This window comes from Cyrtonyx montezumae, unplaced genomic scaffold, assembly GCF_038088225.1.
Source record: "Cyrtonyx montezumae isolate F1298 unplaced genomic scaffold, pur_monq_1.0 scaffold_14, whole genome shotgun sequence".
Classification (NCBI taxonomy): Eukaryota; Metazoa; Chordata; class Aves; order Galliformes; family Odontophoridae; genus Cyrtonyx; species Cyrtonyx montezumae.
In genome coordinates, this window is record NW_027071870.1 from 2922943 (window position 1) to 2941996 (window position 19054).

Below are 19054 nucleotides of genomic sequence, written 5' to 3' on the forward strand. Positions count from 1 at the left end.
TTGTCTTTATTTACCATTTGCATCATTTCTCTGTAGTATGCACCCTTAATAGCGAAATGTAGTATTTGGCTTACAGGTTCTTTTGTATTCACAGTTGTTAAAATTTCAAACAAAAAACAGAATATGATATGTTTTAGCCTGAACTGATCTGCTGCACACTGCACATCCCTAAGACTCAGGATTAATATACACATCCTTACATTGGCTTCTTTTGCCATGCCTACCTAATTGACAATATAACAGAGTTCCTATTCTTGCTCAAAAGAGAAATGAACAGACATTACCTTAGTACAATCATAGCAAACTAAGCAGTGCCTGGGAAAATTCTTGGATACTAGTAAGTAATTAACTGCACTGTGAAATGGTCCTCTGGGCTCCTGCCAGCCAGCAGTATTCCAAACAGCTGATAGGCAAGACTTGGCAGTCAGAAAGCTCCCAAAATGGTTTCCAAAAGGCTGTTTGCAGGCAATCAACCTCTTTTTGGGAGGCTAAGGGAGTGCATAAGCATAATACAGGTGGTCCCATGCCAGCTGCCCTCAGTGACCAGTAACATCCCTCTCTATACAATATGTGTACTAGCAGAGATACAGCCATTGACACCAGCTTCTGTTCTACATGCATACAGAGGAAGGTGTCAAGCTGGTGAAAGATGCCATGGAGCTACTTTTCATTCTCTTACTCTTTGCCTTTCTCAACAGGAACATATTTATTTTTCTATTTCTCAATCACTTTCCCATTCTGTTGCAGGCTTTGCAAAAAGACACTGGATACAAGTCATAAGTGCCTGGGTTGTACTCCAAAAAGTCCTCCTAAAATGCTGGCTTTCAAGCAGAGATAACGTGCATTCACATGAATTAAACTTTGTTTAAAAAAGTTAGTATTTGATTAAAATTGTCTAAATGAAGGATATTTAAGTATAAAAAAGAAAAAATGCAAATGCTAATTGTTATGAAATAGAAAAACCATCCAATAGGTACCTTTCTCATATCCCACACGGATACTAGGTTTTACTGAATCCTCTGCCTCTGTGTCCCATCCAGCTGGTTTGGAAGGCTGGACTTTGCCAGACCTGTCCAGTAACACAAGAACATGGCGACCAATTGTTTCTTCCATGGCCACAGTCGTCTTTACAACTTCCAAAAGAATCTTCATGAGTTTCTCATTAGCCTTCCGATAAACATGCCTGCAGGACAGAAACTGGTCAGATGTTTCGTTTGCCTCTGCTTTCAAAGGAAGTATTACCCCTTACAAACCACTGCAACTAGGAAAAAATTGGAACTCAGTAAAATTAAGACTTCTTTTTTAAGACTGAAAAACAGACAACATACATAAACATTAAAAAGCACATTTGTGTTAAAATACAGGTTTGTTTTAGTCAAGATATGTACTTATATAACGGTATTTTTTCTAGGTCAGAGATTCACCTTTGCCTGGTATTCATTTAAAACTTACTCTTTTTTCAACATGACAGATTGCTCATCTACAGATTCTGGAAGTTACAGAATACTCAAAATGTATTATCAAATACAATAATTACATTAGTATGAATTTATTTCATATATGTAAATACAATGTGTTACTTATACACCCGTGTAGAAATTATTTTTCTATACAGGAAAGACATAGTAGAACAAAAATTTGGTTAATTCTCTACGCATTAAAAAATAGGCTTTATAAAACATAAAATTTTGTTTCATCCTAAGTATGTAAACTTAGAAATATGGTTATCTAAAATTAAAAAAAATATATCATGATCTTCCATAAGAATAAAGCTTATAACTATTAATAACAAAAAAAAAAAACTGAATGTTTTCTTTTTTTAAGTAGTACTTTCTTAATAAACAGTTCTAAGCACCTTTCTTTAGAAAGCAGAGCTGAAGATACTTCATCCGTCCTTCTTCCTTCGTCTTCATCCTCAGAGATTTGCTCTCTCACATCATTTTGGTTTTCATTTTCACTCTGAGTAAGTTTTTGCAGAGGAAGAGAAGACAAAATAGAGAGAAATCCTGTCATGACAGAAACCACATATTCTTCCAAGAAGCAGTAGAATACAAAATTTAGAAATGAAATCAGCCGTGTTTTGTTAAAAAAAATTTTGTGTGAAATCACAAATCAAGAAATACTTCTCCTACGCGGAAAAAGTTAAACTAAAACAAACGAAAACAAAAGAGGAAGTCCAAGGCAGGGCGTATTAGCACTTTGTTATGCTGATTAAACAGCCCTTGTGCTTTCAGTTGTGGTTGCTATAGCAATATGAATATGAGCTTACCTGAGCAAACAGCTGCATTAATCTCCACCTTCAAGCTTCTAAACTTGCTTCTGCTGACCTGAAGTAAAAACTACCAGTACCTTAAACTCTAACAGTTCTTAAACTTGTTCTGTTCAAGAAGCACCCTACGTCTTTTAGGAAAATATATTACATCAAAAACAGCTGCAGTAAAACCTAATCTTACTAGTTTTGCATATCACAGCTGCCAAGAAAGTCAAAAGTCCACAACATACCTCTGTTTGCGTGCTGCTGTTCTGTAGCTCACAGAAGAGCCTCTCTTTTCTAGATACAGGATGTTGTCTCAATGATTTCAGTTCTTCCAAGAGCATTCTCTCTCTCTCTGCAGCCAGGTTGTCATTCTCCATTGAGACACGCTAAGAAAGAAGTGGCACAAAGGCACAGACTAATTCTTAAGCTTCTGAGTACACGTCACTTCTAATTTTCTACATATTTTGCACAGTGAAAACTCAGTCCACTTCTTTAAATGGTTATAAGGAGGCTGAAAGCCTTCTAGAACAAAACTCAGTGAATAATACTTTTGGTATCTTATAGCTTATTTAAAATTTTCCTACAATTTCTGTGCTCTTCATGAAATAAGGTGGTCACAATGTAAACAGGAAGTTTAACTTCTAAATGCCACATGCCATTGTACCTATACATTCTGAACAACAGAGAAAAATGATGAAAATATGTTCCTTTAAAAAGTCTACACACATGTTGTTTTTAAAATTGTTGGAAGTGTTCATGGCTTAAACACGGTGTGTAAATTCCTATGCAGTTCTTATGCATAAACATCTTTGACAAACACAAAAAAAAGAAAGCCAGCAGCACAAGTTCTAATACTTCTCATCCATTTGCTACCCCTGACAAATAATGCAGTTGCAAATTGGCAAAGACATAAAGGCTAATGTGTGTGTATGTATATATGCATCATGTATATATGTGTATATATACACACACATTAGCCTTTATGTCTTTGCCAATTTGCAACTGACAGGATAAATGACACAAAAACAACTATAAAGTAGGTGAGAGGGACAAATGACACTACTGTACAAGAACCAGAAAACCAGAATACAAGTGATTTGCTCTCTAGTTTCCCAAGCTCCTTGACCTCAAAATTAAGCAGAACAGTTTCAGTAATGTCTAAAAGAAATGAAGTTCTACTCCACAGTGAAATTAAAGAATCTGAGAATTCACTGATCACTATTTCCACATGTAATGTTACAGTTTTGGAAACAAATCAGAGCAAGACAAATTCTTCTGAATTCAGTTTAGTTGGCCTTTCAATTCGTCTTCAAGGGTTTAAAGGCAAGTCTGTAAGTAACTTTTTTTTTTGAAGACTTTAATACTAAGATAGATTAATGAGTTTAACGACTTCCACTAGCATATCTGCTATAGGCTTTGAATTAGACACAGTATTCAAAGGCAAAGAAACACAGTAGTATTTCCCACAAAACCACACTGATTTTGTTTAATTCTATCATAGTCCATTAAGACTTCATCATTTCCGATTAAAAAAATAAATTAAAGACTGACAAAGCACTTTGTCCTACTTGGAATGACTTCCCCCTCCAGGATGCCTTTTGCAATAGTTGGCACCCAAGTACGCACAGAAATTCCTGCCAGCTTCCAAAGCCTTGGTCCACTCAGGCAAAACAAAGCACCTCCTACGAGCATGCTTTAGATTCTATTAAAGAAGCAGCAGATTATGCTGCAGAAAAACAGACTGGACAAACTTCTATGTCACAAGATTGAGTTGATTAGGGGAAAAGAAAAAAAAAAGTGATGGAAACAACATGACAGCAGACACATGAACAAGCCAAAGTGAGTACTGAATGCCTGTGTTCCCCTAAATTACCAGGTTTGTGTTTCGCAGCCCTCAGAACAATTACACTAAAGCCAGAAGTGGGAAAAGGGAAAATGGGTGGTGAGAAAGATTGCTCTATAGGAAGTAGCAGATACTGTTGAAGTTACAACTTCAAGTGGGCATGAGGAAAAATAAATCATTCAGTAGTATCTCTAGCTGTGACGGGGCTTCATTGATGTCAGTGCTTGCTATCCTGCATCCTGCACAGGGCCATGTACACGGAATGTGGCACATATCAATGTGTCTATACATTAGGATAGACATGTATGTGTGTGCACATATATATTAAAGGTGTGTGAATAGATACACAAGTAAATATAATCTAGTGAAGTCTTTTGGTTAAACCATTGTTAACTCATTGTGTCAGGCACCACATTACCTCGGCTAATTGCACTTTAAGACTCTCAAGCTCTGCCAGAAGTTGCTCTTGATTTTCCTTCTGACGTTCCATTTGCTGCATATGCCCTTGTCTCAGTAATTCTGTGGCCTGCTGATGTTCCTGATACTGCCGAACCAGCTCCTGACGCATATCCTCCAAGCGCTCCTCATATATCAACAACTGGCTTGATGCTTCTATGTCTGATGCTGCCATCACACTGTTGCACTGAAAAATTGTAATTATTTTAACATTTCACGCCCAAAGACAGTTACTAGGAAAGATTTCAATACATTATGTACATTTTACATTAAATACATTAAATACGTTTTAGAAAATACTTTCGCAAATCAAAATAGATATTGCTAAGGCATTAACTTTTTGCCTTTTTCTATGAAAGCCCCAATTCTCCATTTAAAAAAAGCTTTTCAAAATGACTCTATCAAAATGCTTTCTATCTGACAGGGATCTCAACAGGAAATGCAGTGCAGACACACATATCTGTGAGTTAGTGAGTGAGTAAGTATGTGTGTGTGTGTACTGCAACAGAAGTTTGAGAGAACAGCATCACACAACTCAGGAACACTATAATTCATGATGTATTCACTATCAAGATAATACATGAGTAAAACACTTAACTGTTACACAAAGTTGAAAGAGTAATTTTTTGTTCCAGCTAGTGCGAAATTCAGTAAAGAACAGAATTACACTAGGATTAAATAACAGGGTGCTTTTAATCTATTTATTACAGACCTTATACTTTAACTCATGTTTCTAAGCATGAGATTCATTCTTTACATATTGCTTTCATAATTTTTGTTTTCAGCTGATATGCTTTATCACAAGGGACCCTAACTCTTTAAACATTATTTTTAACCTATTCCATGCATAGACACTAGAAAACAATGCCTTTAAAAGTCTTTATATCATTCACTGCTGGCAATACAGTTTTAACACAAAATGGAACCATCTGTTTCCCCACAATGCCAACTCCCTTTCCTCACAGCATAGCAGAATGCTATGATAATGTGCTAGAGCATCAAAAAGAAGGTAGATAATTTGAGATCTAAAGTTGTCATCCCTTTTAAAGAGAAAAATTTCCAATTTTTATCTTAATTTCTTTCTTCTTCACATTGAAATGGAACTATATTCAAATATGTTATTCAAATGTGTTATTATACTTTACCTTTTTTTTTAAACACTCACCAATGTTTCTTCTGTTGTATGCCCTTGGACATGGGAGAAAAGTTCTTTAGAAGTCACTGACTCGTGTGTGGTCTGTCCTAACACATAATCAGACTTGCTGTTAGAACAAAGCTGTTCTCCAAGCAAGCCCATTTCACCAGACTCTTCACTGAGTTCCTTGCAAAGTGATTTCAATTCTTCATGTTTGCTTTTTTCTGTTGTTTTCCTAAGGGGGCTGTCAACCTCTCCTCTGCTACATTCCCTCTTCATTTCAAAATGCATTCCACGCTGATGCACAATCTGTGTTTGTTCTTTCTTCTGCCTAGCAATTCTTGATAATTCACTCTGTTTGGCAAATGCTACACTCATTGACACAATTACCTGAAGAAATAAAAAAAAAAATGCATTACTTCATAATTTGTAGTATCTCTTACTGCAGAAGAAATCTCCCTGTTTACCAACAATAACATAAATACAAGTACTAAAAGTTCTGATCTATGATTTTACTATTTTTTAAACAGAAGCAAATACTAAGTTGAAAGAAAATAGATACTTTGCCAATATTATGAAGTCATATCTTAAAATATAGACATGCTGTGTTTAAGGCAGTCTAATAAATTGTGATGCTATTTTCAATTAAAATATATTTAGCAGGGAATTATCTAGTTCTTTGTTACATACATACATACGTATATAAAATAGTCTAGAATCTATCAGGTGACTTAGAGAAGTGCAGCCATGCTAAGCTTCCTTTATATATCTAAGGATTACCCATAAATATTTCACTGACACTAATATTGGGCAGCACTGTCACGTGCCTGAAGCTCTGCACAGGTATTTACTTGACCAGAAGAAAACTTCTACAAGTACTATGAAGTTTCAGTTTCATTTACAACAGATTGGTAAATTTTCATTGCTAAGCATCTCCATTTAATACAAATAACCCCCCTTTCCAATCACATGAGCATAGCATATGAGACACATGAAACTTTTACTCCAGAAATTTGGATTGCTTAAATTAATGTGATCACTTGGTGCTGTCTATAACATTTTTCTTAACTTTGATCACAAACATTTTGAAGAAGCATCCCTTATTTTTTATTGATTTTTAATTAATTTAATTCACCTGTTTTTATGCCATCACACTGGCATAAAAGCATAAAAAGCAAGGATAGTTCCACAAAGAAGTGAAAATGTTTTTGGAAATCAAATACTGAGTAAATCAACAATGATCTAATATTCTCTTATCTATAAAGTCTAAAATGCAAGAAAGTCACCAGGTCTGATAAAAACTATGCATTTAACAATATACACTAAAATGCACTGTTAAATATGATCAGAAAACACAGTGTGAAACTGTCAAGTATAAATATCTTCTGAACTGACCAGTTGTTAAGCCTAAATTAACAAGAAACCCACTCCCTAAGTCTCTGGATTTTCTAAATAAGTACTGAAAATGGTTGTGCGTCATCTGTTTTAAAAGAAAACACCAACCTGCATTGGAACAGATATTACATGGTAGGAACCAGGCATTAGTTGAAGGACTGGTTGGGTACAAATGAAAAGGCATGGAACCAAAAAGTATGTTTGTTGGACACCTTGAACACAATGAGTGAATCCCATAATAAAGAACAAACAAACAAAAAAATCTAAGAAACAAACAAAAAATCCCAGAACACCCACACAACCAAGGAAGCCTATTAAAAAGACTTTCACCTTCAGAATCAGAAGGAATCAAATCTTCTAATCAAATTTTTAGTATATAATATTACAATTGTGTGGACTATCAGGAACAACAAATAATAGCGACAAGATAGCGTATTTTGAAGTAACAAAATAAAAGCAATACCTTTGCTATTTCTTCTTCTAATCTTTCCTGGTACTGTTTTTCTAGGAATTGAACAACATCCAGATCGTTTCTCATTTCAATTTCATTAGCAAGCTGTAAGAAAAACATGCAATTTCAAATCATGTATTTGCACTTCTATTTCATGATCTTTAAATGTTTTAAGAGATAATTTTCCCCTCAGCAGGCTCATCTTTATTTCAACAGAACTTTCTACCACAATATAAAAGAACAGATAAAGGACTTTTCCTCATTTCTACACCAAAATTTATTTTAAACGTTGAGTTTGAAACAACTGATCTTCTAGCACTATTTGAATTATCAAAATGGAGAGCAAGCAAGGGAGAAACCACAGGATCACAGTAGAAAACAATGCCACTATTTTTCAAAGTGGAGCATTTATGGGCAAGGTTTAAAGAAGTACTAGAGGAGGAATGTATGGAATCTCTTCCATTTGTCTTTGGTTTCTAAAATCTTTGGAACTATTTTTTTTTCAAAATTTCTTCTAAATTATGCATTCTGTATTAAAACAGTACTTAAATATATTTTTTTCCATGGGTCGCCTTTAAAAAAAATGTCTCAATATTTTAAACACTCCTAAATAAAAATTTGAACACTAATATTTTTCCACTTTTATGAGAAGCAATCCAATCCAAAAATCTTGTATCAGAGAATCAGTACAAAATAAAAATTAAAATGGAAAAGACAGGACCAATAAAGCAAACTCATGGCTTATAATTTATATAAATAAATAAACTTTTTAAAATTATTTTTTGCAAAATTTCTATCTTTCCTGTTTTCTATAGTATAGTACTGACATAATTATTTTAATACTATCAAATGTTAGTCAGTATTTCAATTTTATCTGATAGCCCATAGCATCTAAATTATATTGACAGTATAGTCAGTATTTCAATTTTATCTGATAGCCCATAGCATCTAAATTATATTGACAGTATAGATTTTAGTTGTCAGCTGGATTATATGATACCTCCAGTGCTACATCTGCTCTCTGCTGATGAGGATTTTCAGTGCACTTCACTTTCCTGAAGTACTCTTTTATCTTCATTCGTGACTCCGGGGAGATACTAAGAAGGAAAAAGAAGCAGAGAGGGCAGGGTTTAAAATATCAATACGTTTCAATATACATTATTTTTTCCTCCATTCAAATACGCACCTATATGAATATGCATATGAAGCATGCACATTAGTGCCAATAAGTGCAAATATTTTCTTCATAACATACTTTTCCCCATTTCATTAATTTCATATACTCTACTTTATAATTCATCTGCCTTCCATACATCAGGCTTCATCAATATAAAACTTCTTAACATCAATTTTGCCAATACCACCCAAACAACTGTTTTATAGCTACTTGAGAACATGTGCTCAGTGACTAAAAAACTGAAGTGAATACTTCAGTGCCTTTTTTGAATCGCTAGGATTTGATTAATCACTCTTATGACTCAGTAAGAAATGGTGTACACATGAAAACAGTAAGAAATCCAATATGGTTCAGTTTATATTTAAATATCAACATGTTGAAATATATTCAGTGCTGCAAATCAGTAAAAAGAAAAAAAGATAAAAAAAACACCCTTCATGTTCCAGTTTTCATAACTGCAGTTTCATTTTCACTATCATACCGAAAAAGACTTCAGACAAATACATCCCCACAAGGGTAAGATACAGTATCAGACAACTAGAAAAATCTCTTTGTGATCTGCTAGCACAAATAAATAAATTGCTTGCTAAGAGAAAGGGTGGAGAACAGCTTTATAGAAAGTAGCTATTTGTCTGTGAGACTTACAGTCTTTATCTACACTTGGTTTTACAAAAAAGCTTTTCTTTTGCTCAAATCTGAGTCACTTTAAAGAATTCTGAAATGGGAGTCCAGAATGCTAATTTTATAATCTTTGTCTATTTTTAGCTACAAAAACTAACATAATATTACTAGCTTTCTTGTTAAATTTGATGAATGAAGACCAGAAATATATTTTAAGGAATGAAAGGAACACTGTTCATAGATAGAAAAACAGAGACAGCTGAAGTAAGATACTATAAGATACTCTTACAGTAAGGGTAAATCAGCTATTTGAGTTTTAATAGTCAAAGGAAAACCGTTTAGAAAGCAGTTTTATCTTCATTGCTCTCAGCCTCTAAGGATTCATCTTACCACAGTAGTCCTTCAGCCATTTTAAGAGTGCTATTGTAAGTGTATCAAATAATAGACAGTTTATAGAAAAACATGTTTTCCTCCCTCCTAAGTAACATCTCTTTTTGCTACTGTGTCTGTTTTCCCTTTACAGCCAGGCATTGGCTGTCAAACAAACCGTGACAGCTCTCCCACAAATAAAGGTACAGCAAGTGAAATGAAAAATGCATAAATACTGAACAGATTTGAAGTACATCAAATGAAACAAATGAAAAAAAGCAGCAAATAGGAGAGGACACTGAACAGACCACAGTCAAAAGCACCCACCACTCCCTGAATATACCCACTGATTCCAGGGAAAGAATCATCAATAACAGGCTCTGCAGTTGTCAGGACTCCCCCCAAGGAACTCTACTTCTTTCAGGCTGGAATGGCCATACTGGCCAAGGCCAGGAAGAGGTTGATAAGCATATCTGATGGCCCATGACTTGGTGAAAGCCACAACCTGCTAAGTTGACCTCAATTCTGCTACAAATTTTGTAGAGATATATTCTCCAAAACTATTGATTCCATGCAAGTATGCTAGAGTACATACAATACAGTATAATGCCAAGTACATTGCCTGAAGCTTCAAGGGTAGCCAAGCTTTCAGCAGCCTACTGTTTTGAACTTATACCTAAAATGCTCACATACACCAAGTGATGCTTATACATTATTCCAATTAACAAATCTTCCTTTGTTCACTAGAAAAATATAATACAACATATTTTAGAACTTTTTTTTAATTCTAAATGTTGCACTATCTTATTCAAAATGTTTACGTAATTTCTTGACAGCAATCAACAATGTCTTGAAAGAAGAAAAAAGTGTGAGTGATGCATTTATAATTTCTCAAATTTCAAAGTAAAACATGTAGCTTTACATGAATGGTTATGTGGAACATTTCTGCTTGTACGAAGTAAAAGTTGTAAGCATTAAAGAACTGACTATACCTTGTGGAGTCAGAGGATACCTCATCACTCCGAAGCTTATCCTGTAAATGATCAATCTCTGCTGTGTACCTCTCTTCACTTTCTTTCAGCTGTTGTTGGAAATACGACCTGAGGCGCTCCACGTCTTGAGCGTGTTTTTCTTCAAGTTGTGTTTTAACATTCTCCATCTCCTTCCAACAGTGCTCGTGAATCTTAGGATCTATATGCAGATTATTTTAATGGAGAAAAGAGAAAAAAAATGTAATAGTATACATTCATTCCTATCCCATACTATTACCAGTGATGGAAGTGAACAATTACACCAGTTAAAAATTTATTCTGATATCATATTACTTTTTTCCATAGTAAATAACAGTCTTCCATTTTGAAAAATTGAATAAAATCTTCCCCTCCTGTTATTCCTTAAGAGTAACAAACTGTGGCTGTGGAAAACTGAACAAGAATAAACTAAAACTGCTTCAGAGCATGCAACTAAATTAAAATTTACAGATTTAAGGAAAATATAGTATCATACTGTAAAATCTGCAAAAAAGCTCTTAGATGATTCAAGCTGTTGTAAACTGAAAATCAGTTATAGTTTAGTCATTCTCTGTTCTTTTGCTCTCTTTGAATATGCATACATTAAAATAGCATATGCATCTTTTTACCCATTAGACTCTGTGAAGAAACATGCAAAGATTCCTTTCTTGTTTCCAGATAGTTAGGTTCCTCTTCCTTTCTTCTTTCAGGTTCTGAAGATGACAACCATGGTTCTTTGACCTAAGAAATAACCAAGTCAACACAAAGGACAGTCATCTGCATAGCAATAATGCAAAACAAACAAACAAACAAAAAAACCCTTGTATTTATAGACATATAAGAATGGTCAGTGGCCAATACACAAGAGAATGTATTTGACATAGCAAATATGTTTCATTTTACAGCTTGAATTATCAAGTATTCATTTATAGCCAGCTGATCAGCCTGTTCAAACTGCCTACTACAAATCTCTAATTCTTATCCTGGGATATAAACTGTCATGTTATAATTCTTCTGTGTCCAGAAATATCATACTTCTTCTCCGAGGAAAAGGAAGACCCTAATAGTTTTCAGTCCAAAGATACAGTTTTCACACTTAGTGTAAAAGCATGGAGCAAGAAAATCTTACCTTTGGTGGAAAGGGACAAGGTTAGGGACCATTTAAACAAATTGGACATGAACAATTTTTTGGGGCCTAATGGGATGCACCAATGAGTACTGTGAACACTGCTTCATTTCCCTGTAAGGCCATTCTCAATTATTTTCAAAAGCAGTGGTGTCTGGGAAACGTTTCTGAGGATAAATGCAAGATGAACCTTTCTACACTGCCTTCCATAAAACATCCACAGACAAATGGATCAGAAATGGGGATGGTAAGAGACTGAAAACTGAATTAAGTTCTGGACTCAAAAGTTCTTGCCTGAAGCCCAGTTAGAAGAAGGCAGTCACAAATATATCTAATGGGTTGCTACTAGGACCAATACTGTTCAAACTTTTCATTTATGAACTGAATGATGGGACAGAGTGCATCCTGAGCAGCTTTGAAGTCTACACAAAATTGCAAGGAATGGTTGATAACACTAGATTACTAGAGAAATGGGCTGAAAGGAATCTCATGATGTTCAACAGAGGGAAATGCCAAGTCTGCACCTAGAGAGGAATAACCTCCCTGCATCAGTACATGGAGGGGACTGAATGAAAAAGGAACTTGGGTGCCTGGTGAACAGCAAGTTAAACAGAAGCCAGCAATACTCCAATAAGGTAAAAGTCCAGCAGCCTCTTGGGCTGCATAAGAGCATTGCCATGAAGAAGAGGGAACTGATACTTCCTCCCTACCCAGGGTCCATTTCTGTGCTCTCCAGCACAAGAGAAACTGAGTCCAGCAGAGGGCCTTAAAGGAACTGAGGAGCTTGGAGTAATTGTTTTATAATGAAGCTCCAAGAGAGCTGGGTAGCCTGAAGAGGAAAAGATTGCCCATTGGAAATGTGTAGTTTCCATCCTTGGAGATACTCAAAACTCAATAGGATACGGTCTTAGGAAGCCTGGTTAAGCTGACCCAGATTTGTACAGGGGCTGGAAGAGATAAACTCTAAAGATGGCTCGGGCCATTCTATGATTCTGTGACACAGGCAGCAGCCTTCTCCACTTTATCTCACCGTAGCATTGCTATGCCATTCAACCAGGATGCATAAACATGACTTCAAATACATTCTTTCACTCATACAGGAGGGATTAATCTAACAAACACAAATTAAAGGCCTATACGCTGCAATACTATAAAAAGTTTACCTGTTTACAGTCCTTCATCAACTGTGTTTGAAGTGCTCTTAGCCTACTGTACTCCCCCAGTATTTTATGCAGGAGTGCTTCCATATGTTCTTCCATAGCTGAATTAAACAATGATCAGGGAATTAAAATTTAATGAACATTTTATCATAAACTTCAATGCAATGTATTGTTTACAAGTTCTCCACTGAAGAGTTAATCAGTATCGACAATACACGGAAACAAATGGGGCACCTCCAAGTTTTAGAATGTACTTTTATATAGCATTGGTATATAGGATTATTTTTGTAGAACTGCTAGCTTCTACAGAAGGAGAAGAAAAATATAATCTTTTTTTTTCATCAATTTTCACTATAAGAAAACAGCACAAGAAAATAGTCATAAAAATAGCTGTTCAGAGCAGTGAGGAAAAAAAGCAGCTATTTAGGCACCTATTAACAGCTATTCAGATGCCAATTTAGATGAATTGGCATAACTGCTAGGCTGAAATACTTGAAATCAATGTTTGTTTAACCAGTATGACAGTACAATGCCATTACCCTGAGTTTGACCTCTGTGTCTTGTTAATTCCACATCAAGTATTTCCTTCTCAGCAGCATGTCTATGGAAAATATCCTGTTCTTTATCACCAGCTTCTATCACAGTTGAAGATTTTTCATTCCAACTATCACACAAAATCTGCACAACAAATGAAAGACAGAAAAAAGTGAAGAAGTGTTTATTAATGTATCAAAAACATGGAAAATTAGTGCTCTTGGTAGCTGGTACTAGAGCAAAAACTAAAAAGAATCTTCAACTCTTGATCACAACATTTAGTTACTGAAAAACACTGCACTGAAGATTGAGACTAAGTATAAGACAGAAGAATTTGCTGTGGAAGGACATGAAACAGTTTAGGAAAAAATGCAAAAAACTTGGTAACATTATTCTAGAACATCAGTTTGTAGCTAGAGATCAAGTCAAAAAGAAAAGCTGCAAAGAAAACCTGTTAAAGATGATGCACAAAGTAGTGTCAGCTAGAGCAGGTTAAAGATGATGCAGAAAAACACGATGACTCACTGTACACAATTCTTCATTTTTAAGTGTTAGACTAAAAACAGCTTTTAGTTAAGTCTTACCTGTGTTAGGCTAGAACATTCCTCAGTTATAGCTTCGTTCAGCTTTTCTATAAGTCTCTGAGAAGATGAGACTTCATCACCTAAGAATAAAAATTATTGGTATTATTATTTTAAACACTTGATGCTCACAATTTTTCAAATGGCTTCATGTGTCAATGAACTCTAGAAATATCAAACATTACTAAAACATATAAGAGAGCAAAAAACTTATTATGTAAAAAAATTACACATAGGCAAGTGTATGGACAGCAAGTACAGTGGCAGAAAACAAATGTGATAACATAGAATCTCAAGGAGGCAAAAAGGCAAAGAACAGTGTTCCTGAAAGTAGTACAAAAAAACCTTACTTAATAGGGCAGGAAGCTAACTCAAATTTAAAAACCAGTGAATGAAACAAGCTTAAAAATGTTTTGATGACACATTTGTTTAATATTATGGTAAATAATAAAAATGGAAATATGAATATATTACATCGTTCCTTGCAATTAATTGATCTAATACAAATAGAAAAAATGAGCTGTGATACTTAACATTCCCATTTTTTAAATATTTGTTTTAATTCTTTTTTAAAATATCCTCAGTCATAGACCATTTATAACGGGGAAATATGACAAAACAACACTGTAAAATGTTCTTTGAAAATAATTTATTAAACAGTCATGTTCACCTTCCAGTGCTTATTTTGTTTTAAAGACACTATCTGTATCTTCTATCAAGAGCTACAGTCTTTTAATTTTCTCAGGTTACCTGCTTGCTGTATTTTCATGGTCCGGAGCTCTATTTGATGATCTTTTTTAAGATCATTCATCTCTTGTAAGTGGCTGTGTATAAGCTCTTCTTTAAGACTGAGAAGTTCACTCTCTTTTTCTGCTCTCAGGTGCTCACGGACCTGGTCTACATGAGCGGAATAAACCAAGGAAAGGCAAATGCGCTGTGCTTCCATCTGTAACTGCAGATCAGCCTTTGGAAAAACAAACAAACAAACACATTTTACAAAGAATGAAAAAACAGAAGAGGAAATGTGACTGCCCATCTCAGAAAATTTCTGAAAATAATACTTAATATGTTGAATGAAAGGCTGCATATATTTTATATATTAAATAATTTAAATATGTGCATTTTGAAAACTTAAACTATCATGAAGAAGTTAAGACACTTTTTCAACTTATAATAATAAAATAATTACAATAAGAAGAAGACAAAATAAATAACAAAACACTAAATGCTTCAGTTCCTGTCTTGGGCAGGAGAGCTGCAAGCAATAGTGATCTTTACATGCTGCATTTCATACTGAGAACACAAACTACTTCCTCACAGTTACTCTATGGTTGAGAATTTGTATGCCTGAGATTGCTCGAACACAGCCTGTTTTCCATGGAATCGCTACAGGAAATTACATTTGAAAACTACTTTTGTTTTGTATGGAACCTTACTTGCAGGTGCCATGGTTAAGTGCCAAACCAATTTCCAATGAAATTACAGTGACACAAAGAAGAAGAATCTTAAATAGTATACACATCAACCCAATCAGTCTGCTATGTTACCCTAGACTATCTGTGGATATGGACAAATGTAACAAACACACAATAGTTTAAAAAAATAACTGAACAAAGCCAGCGCTGCTTTGGACCAGATGCTCTTTAGATGTATTTTCCAAGTTACGTTATTCTATTCCACAGACTGGAGTGGCTGAAAACTAGCTCCTGCTACAATGGATACAGGTGATGTTAAATACCTTGGGTAAAATGGATTCCCAAATAACTTAAACTGTTCCAGTAAGACTACCTGTGCTTGCAGACTAAAAGCTGGTATCACAGGGAAGGCCTGGCCTTTATGTTTTTTGAAATCTCATTTGAGAAACAGACAATTTTGGCTTAACTGAAAGATAAATTTCAGTTAAAACCATCTTCTCACGTCCTTCAAAAATCTGTATTTCCCTTCACACTCAGAACTGGACAGATTACATAGGAAGTGATAACCACATATACACAGGAAATTTGATAGAGGAATATTATTATTTGACAAGTCTAATTAAAGATAACTGAAGAAGTTGAGAGTTTCACTCTATGTATTGTTTACTGGAGTACTTCAAGAGCTGAAAAGCTAATCACAAATGAAAAAAAGGCGTTTTGAGTAAGCTTTCAACACCAGTAATTCCACACTACATCAAAAGATGAAGTGATCTTCTCCTCCCTATTGTTTTGTTGTTGTTGATTTAATTGAATGTAATTGAAAAGTATTTCTTTCACTGAAAAGCAGCATCTTTCTATGTGCTGACTTCAGTTTATAGGTCCAGTCATTCATACAGTAACTTAAAACTATTAGCCACTCTGGCACATAATCATCACCTTGCACATGCATTTTAAAGCAGTTAAAAGGAAAAATATGATACAAGTTTCCAAGGGCAAGCTCCTAGAAGATATCACAGGTAAATGATTCCCTCTCTACAGTTTTATGTAACATACCTGTTCTGATTTTAATGTATTCACTTGCTGCTGAAGACGATTATTTTCAGTCTGCATAATGGCTATTAATGACGTCTCATCCGTCACCTCATGCAAATGTTCTACAAAAGTTGGCTGTTCTGGTTTCGACATCTGCTGAACTTCCTGTACCTTTGTTACCTGATGACTGACGGCTTTACCTGAGCCCAGACTTTCTCTTACATTTATTCCTTTACCAACTTCATTGCTTGGAGCAGATGCTTTATTTCTACTTTCATATGCTGGAATAGCAGTCTCTAGAGCTTTTCCTTTAAAGCATTTTGTCTTAGGTTCAGTACTACTAATATTTTCTGTCTTACCATGGCTAATTATAAATTCTAGTTCTTTACATTTTGCTAGAACTTTCTCTTTCTCATCTTTTAAGGATTTAACTTTTTCACTTAAATGACAAACTTCACTATGCTTTGACTTTAACTGTTCGGAAAGATCAGAAAGTCTCAGGGATAATTCCAGTTTCTCACGCTGGGTAACTTCAAGCTTTTCCATAAGTTCTGTTGCATCTTTCTCAACAACTTCTCCAGCTTCAAGTGTGTCTGCCCTAGACACCTTGCTTTCATTACTCTCTTCAAAACTGGAGGTTCTACTTTTAAATGAAACTGTTCTATTGCTTTGCAGACGGTGAAGTTCTTCAATCAAAGCCTTAAGTTTGATTTCATATTCGGCTTCCAGCTTACTCATGCTCTCTTCTATCGAGTTCTTGGCCTTCAGAAGACTTTCACATTCTTTTTGCAACCCTTTGTAATTAGCTTCAAGTTCTTTCTTAGAAGACAAAAATGCGCTTTTCTGCCTTTCAGCATCCTCTTGGATTTGACTATTTTGTTTTTTAAGTTGCTCATTTTCAGTAATTAGGTTTTCTATTCTTTTTTGCACATCCACATTTTCTGACTTAGAACTCACACTGTCATTCAAAATGACGTTTTCTTCAGAGATTACCAACATGCTTTTTAATTTCTCTTCAAGGGTTTTGTTTTCCCCTTGAAGAAGATTATTCCGTGTTTCAAGTTCGCTGCATTTGTTTTGAAGGCTATCTTCTGTCTCCCTCATTTGTTTCTGCATCAATTCAGTTTTAAGCTGTAGCTCTTGAATTTCTTGTTCAAGAGTACCTTTTTCCTTCTCTTCTTGCCTAAGTACTTCAATTTCTTTCTGTAGTTCATGAATCTGAAGTGACATTTCTTCAGATTTAGAATTTACAATAGACTGCTGTAAATCTTTGAGCTTAGAAATCTCTAATATCAACTGGTTTTGCTTTGTGATTAAGTTGTCCTTTTCAAGCTGCATGGCTTCAATCTTTTGATTCATTTCTTTTTTTACTCCATCCAACTGCTGCTTATGGTGCATATTCAAGTTGTCTTTAAGGCTTTCCATGTTCAACATGTGCTCTCTTTGTAAGTCTTCTTTAAGTCTGGAAAGCTCCTCTTCATGACTAAACAAAAGCTTTGTCCTCAGCCTCTCTAATTCTGCTTCTTGAGATTCTGCCATCCTGTCCAAAACTGCATCCTTCTCTCTTTCTAGCATTTCAAGTTTTATTTTATAATTTGTGACTTCTGCCTCATGTTTTAGTTCCAATTCCTTCCTAAATTCTGAAGCAGAAGCCAGCTGAGTTTTTAGATCTTCGATCACAAACTGATATTTTTCAGCTTCATTCAACCTACATTCCATGTCCGCTATAGTTTGTTTGGCTCTTTGAACCTGCTCCCTTGAAAAATTCAGTTCTTGGAAAAGATCTTCAATTTTAGTTTGCTGAAGAGACTTCTCTGCTGAAATGACTTCCATCTGTTGAGACAATTCTTGCTTTATTTTTTCCCTTTCATTATCAGCATCTTGTAATTTCACATTCAGTTCATTAATTTTAATATTCATTAAATGCATTTGATCTTTATTAACATTATCACTCAAACATAGATTTGAAGTTTTCTCCATTTCTACTTTTTGTTGTGCAAGACGTTGTTCAACTTCCATCGCATGCTGCTTAATTAATTCTTGCTTCATTTGTACAATCTGCTGGCCATGCATTTCATCTAATTCAGCCTGAAGTTGTGCCAGTCTCCTTTGTGTTTCTAATTCCATTCTTTGCACAATGTCAGCTTCAGACTGGCTGTCTTTATAACATCGTTTCTGTAGTTCTTCCACAGTTCCCATTAATTGTTTTATTTCATCAGAACATTGTCTTTCTTTCTGTTTGTAGGTGGTAAGTTCAATTCTCATGTTACTTATCTCCAGGTTCTTTAGTGAAATCTGTTCTTTTAATTCTTCATGCAATTTACTGACATCTGATAATTTTTCTTCAAGCTGAAATGATTTTTTTTCTTCTTCTTTAAGTTTTGCTTCCAACTCTTCAACTAATGTCTCTTTCTCTTGTAGTTTACTCATATCTTCTTCCTCGTTTCTTTGCTTTTCCTTAAGAATGAAACAATGAGAAAAACAATTCTAGT

The 19054-nt window shown here is 34.8% G+C and overlaps 1 protein-coding gene across 5 annotated transcripts in view; it reads right to left on the reverse strand.

The window, feature by feature from the left end:
• Nucleotides 1-19054, reverse strand: part of AKAP9 (A-kinase anchoring protein 9) — a 98885-nt gene that overhangs the window by 39427 nt on the left and 40404 nt on the right. For all 5 annotated transcript variants that reach the window (XM_065731248.1, XM_065731247.1, XM_065731245.1 and 2 more), the window contains 14 exons: nucleotides 16584-19019; nucleotides 14866-15079; nucleotides 14119-14198; nucleotides 13540-13678; nucleotides 13004-13101; nucleotides 11344-11455; nucleotides 10697-10895; nucleotides 8538-8634; nucleotides 7550-7642; nucleotides 5722-6081; nucleotides 4519-4743; nucleotides 2503-2643; nucleotides 1856-1959; nucleotides 978-1183 (listed from right to left, as the gene is read on the reverse strand). In XM_065731248.1, coding sequence (XP_065587320.1) covers nucleotides 978-1183; nucleotides 1856-1959; nucleotides 2503-2643; nucleotides 4519-4743; nucleotides 5722-6081; nucleotides 7550-7642; nucleotides 8538-8634; nucleotides 10697-10895; nucleotides 11344-11455; nucleotides 13004-13101; nucleotides 13540-13678; nucleotides 14119-14198; nucleotides 14866-15079; nucleotides 16584-19019 — 4504 coding nt within the window. The remainder of the gene's footprint in view (nucleotides 1-977; nucleotides 1184-1855; nucleotides 1960-2502; nucleotides 2644-4518; nucleotides 4744-5721; nucleotides 6082-7549; nucleotides 7643-8537; nucleotides 8635-10696; nucleotides 10896-11343; nucleotides 11456-13003; nucleotides 13102-13539; nucleotides 13679-14118; nucleotides 14199-14865; nucleotides 15080-16583; nucleotides 19020-19054) is intronic.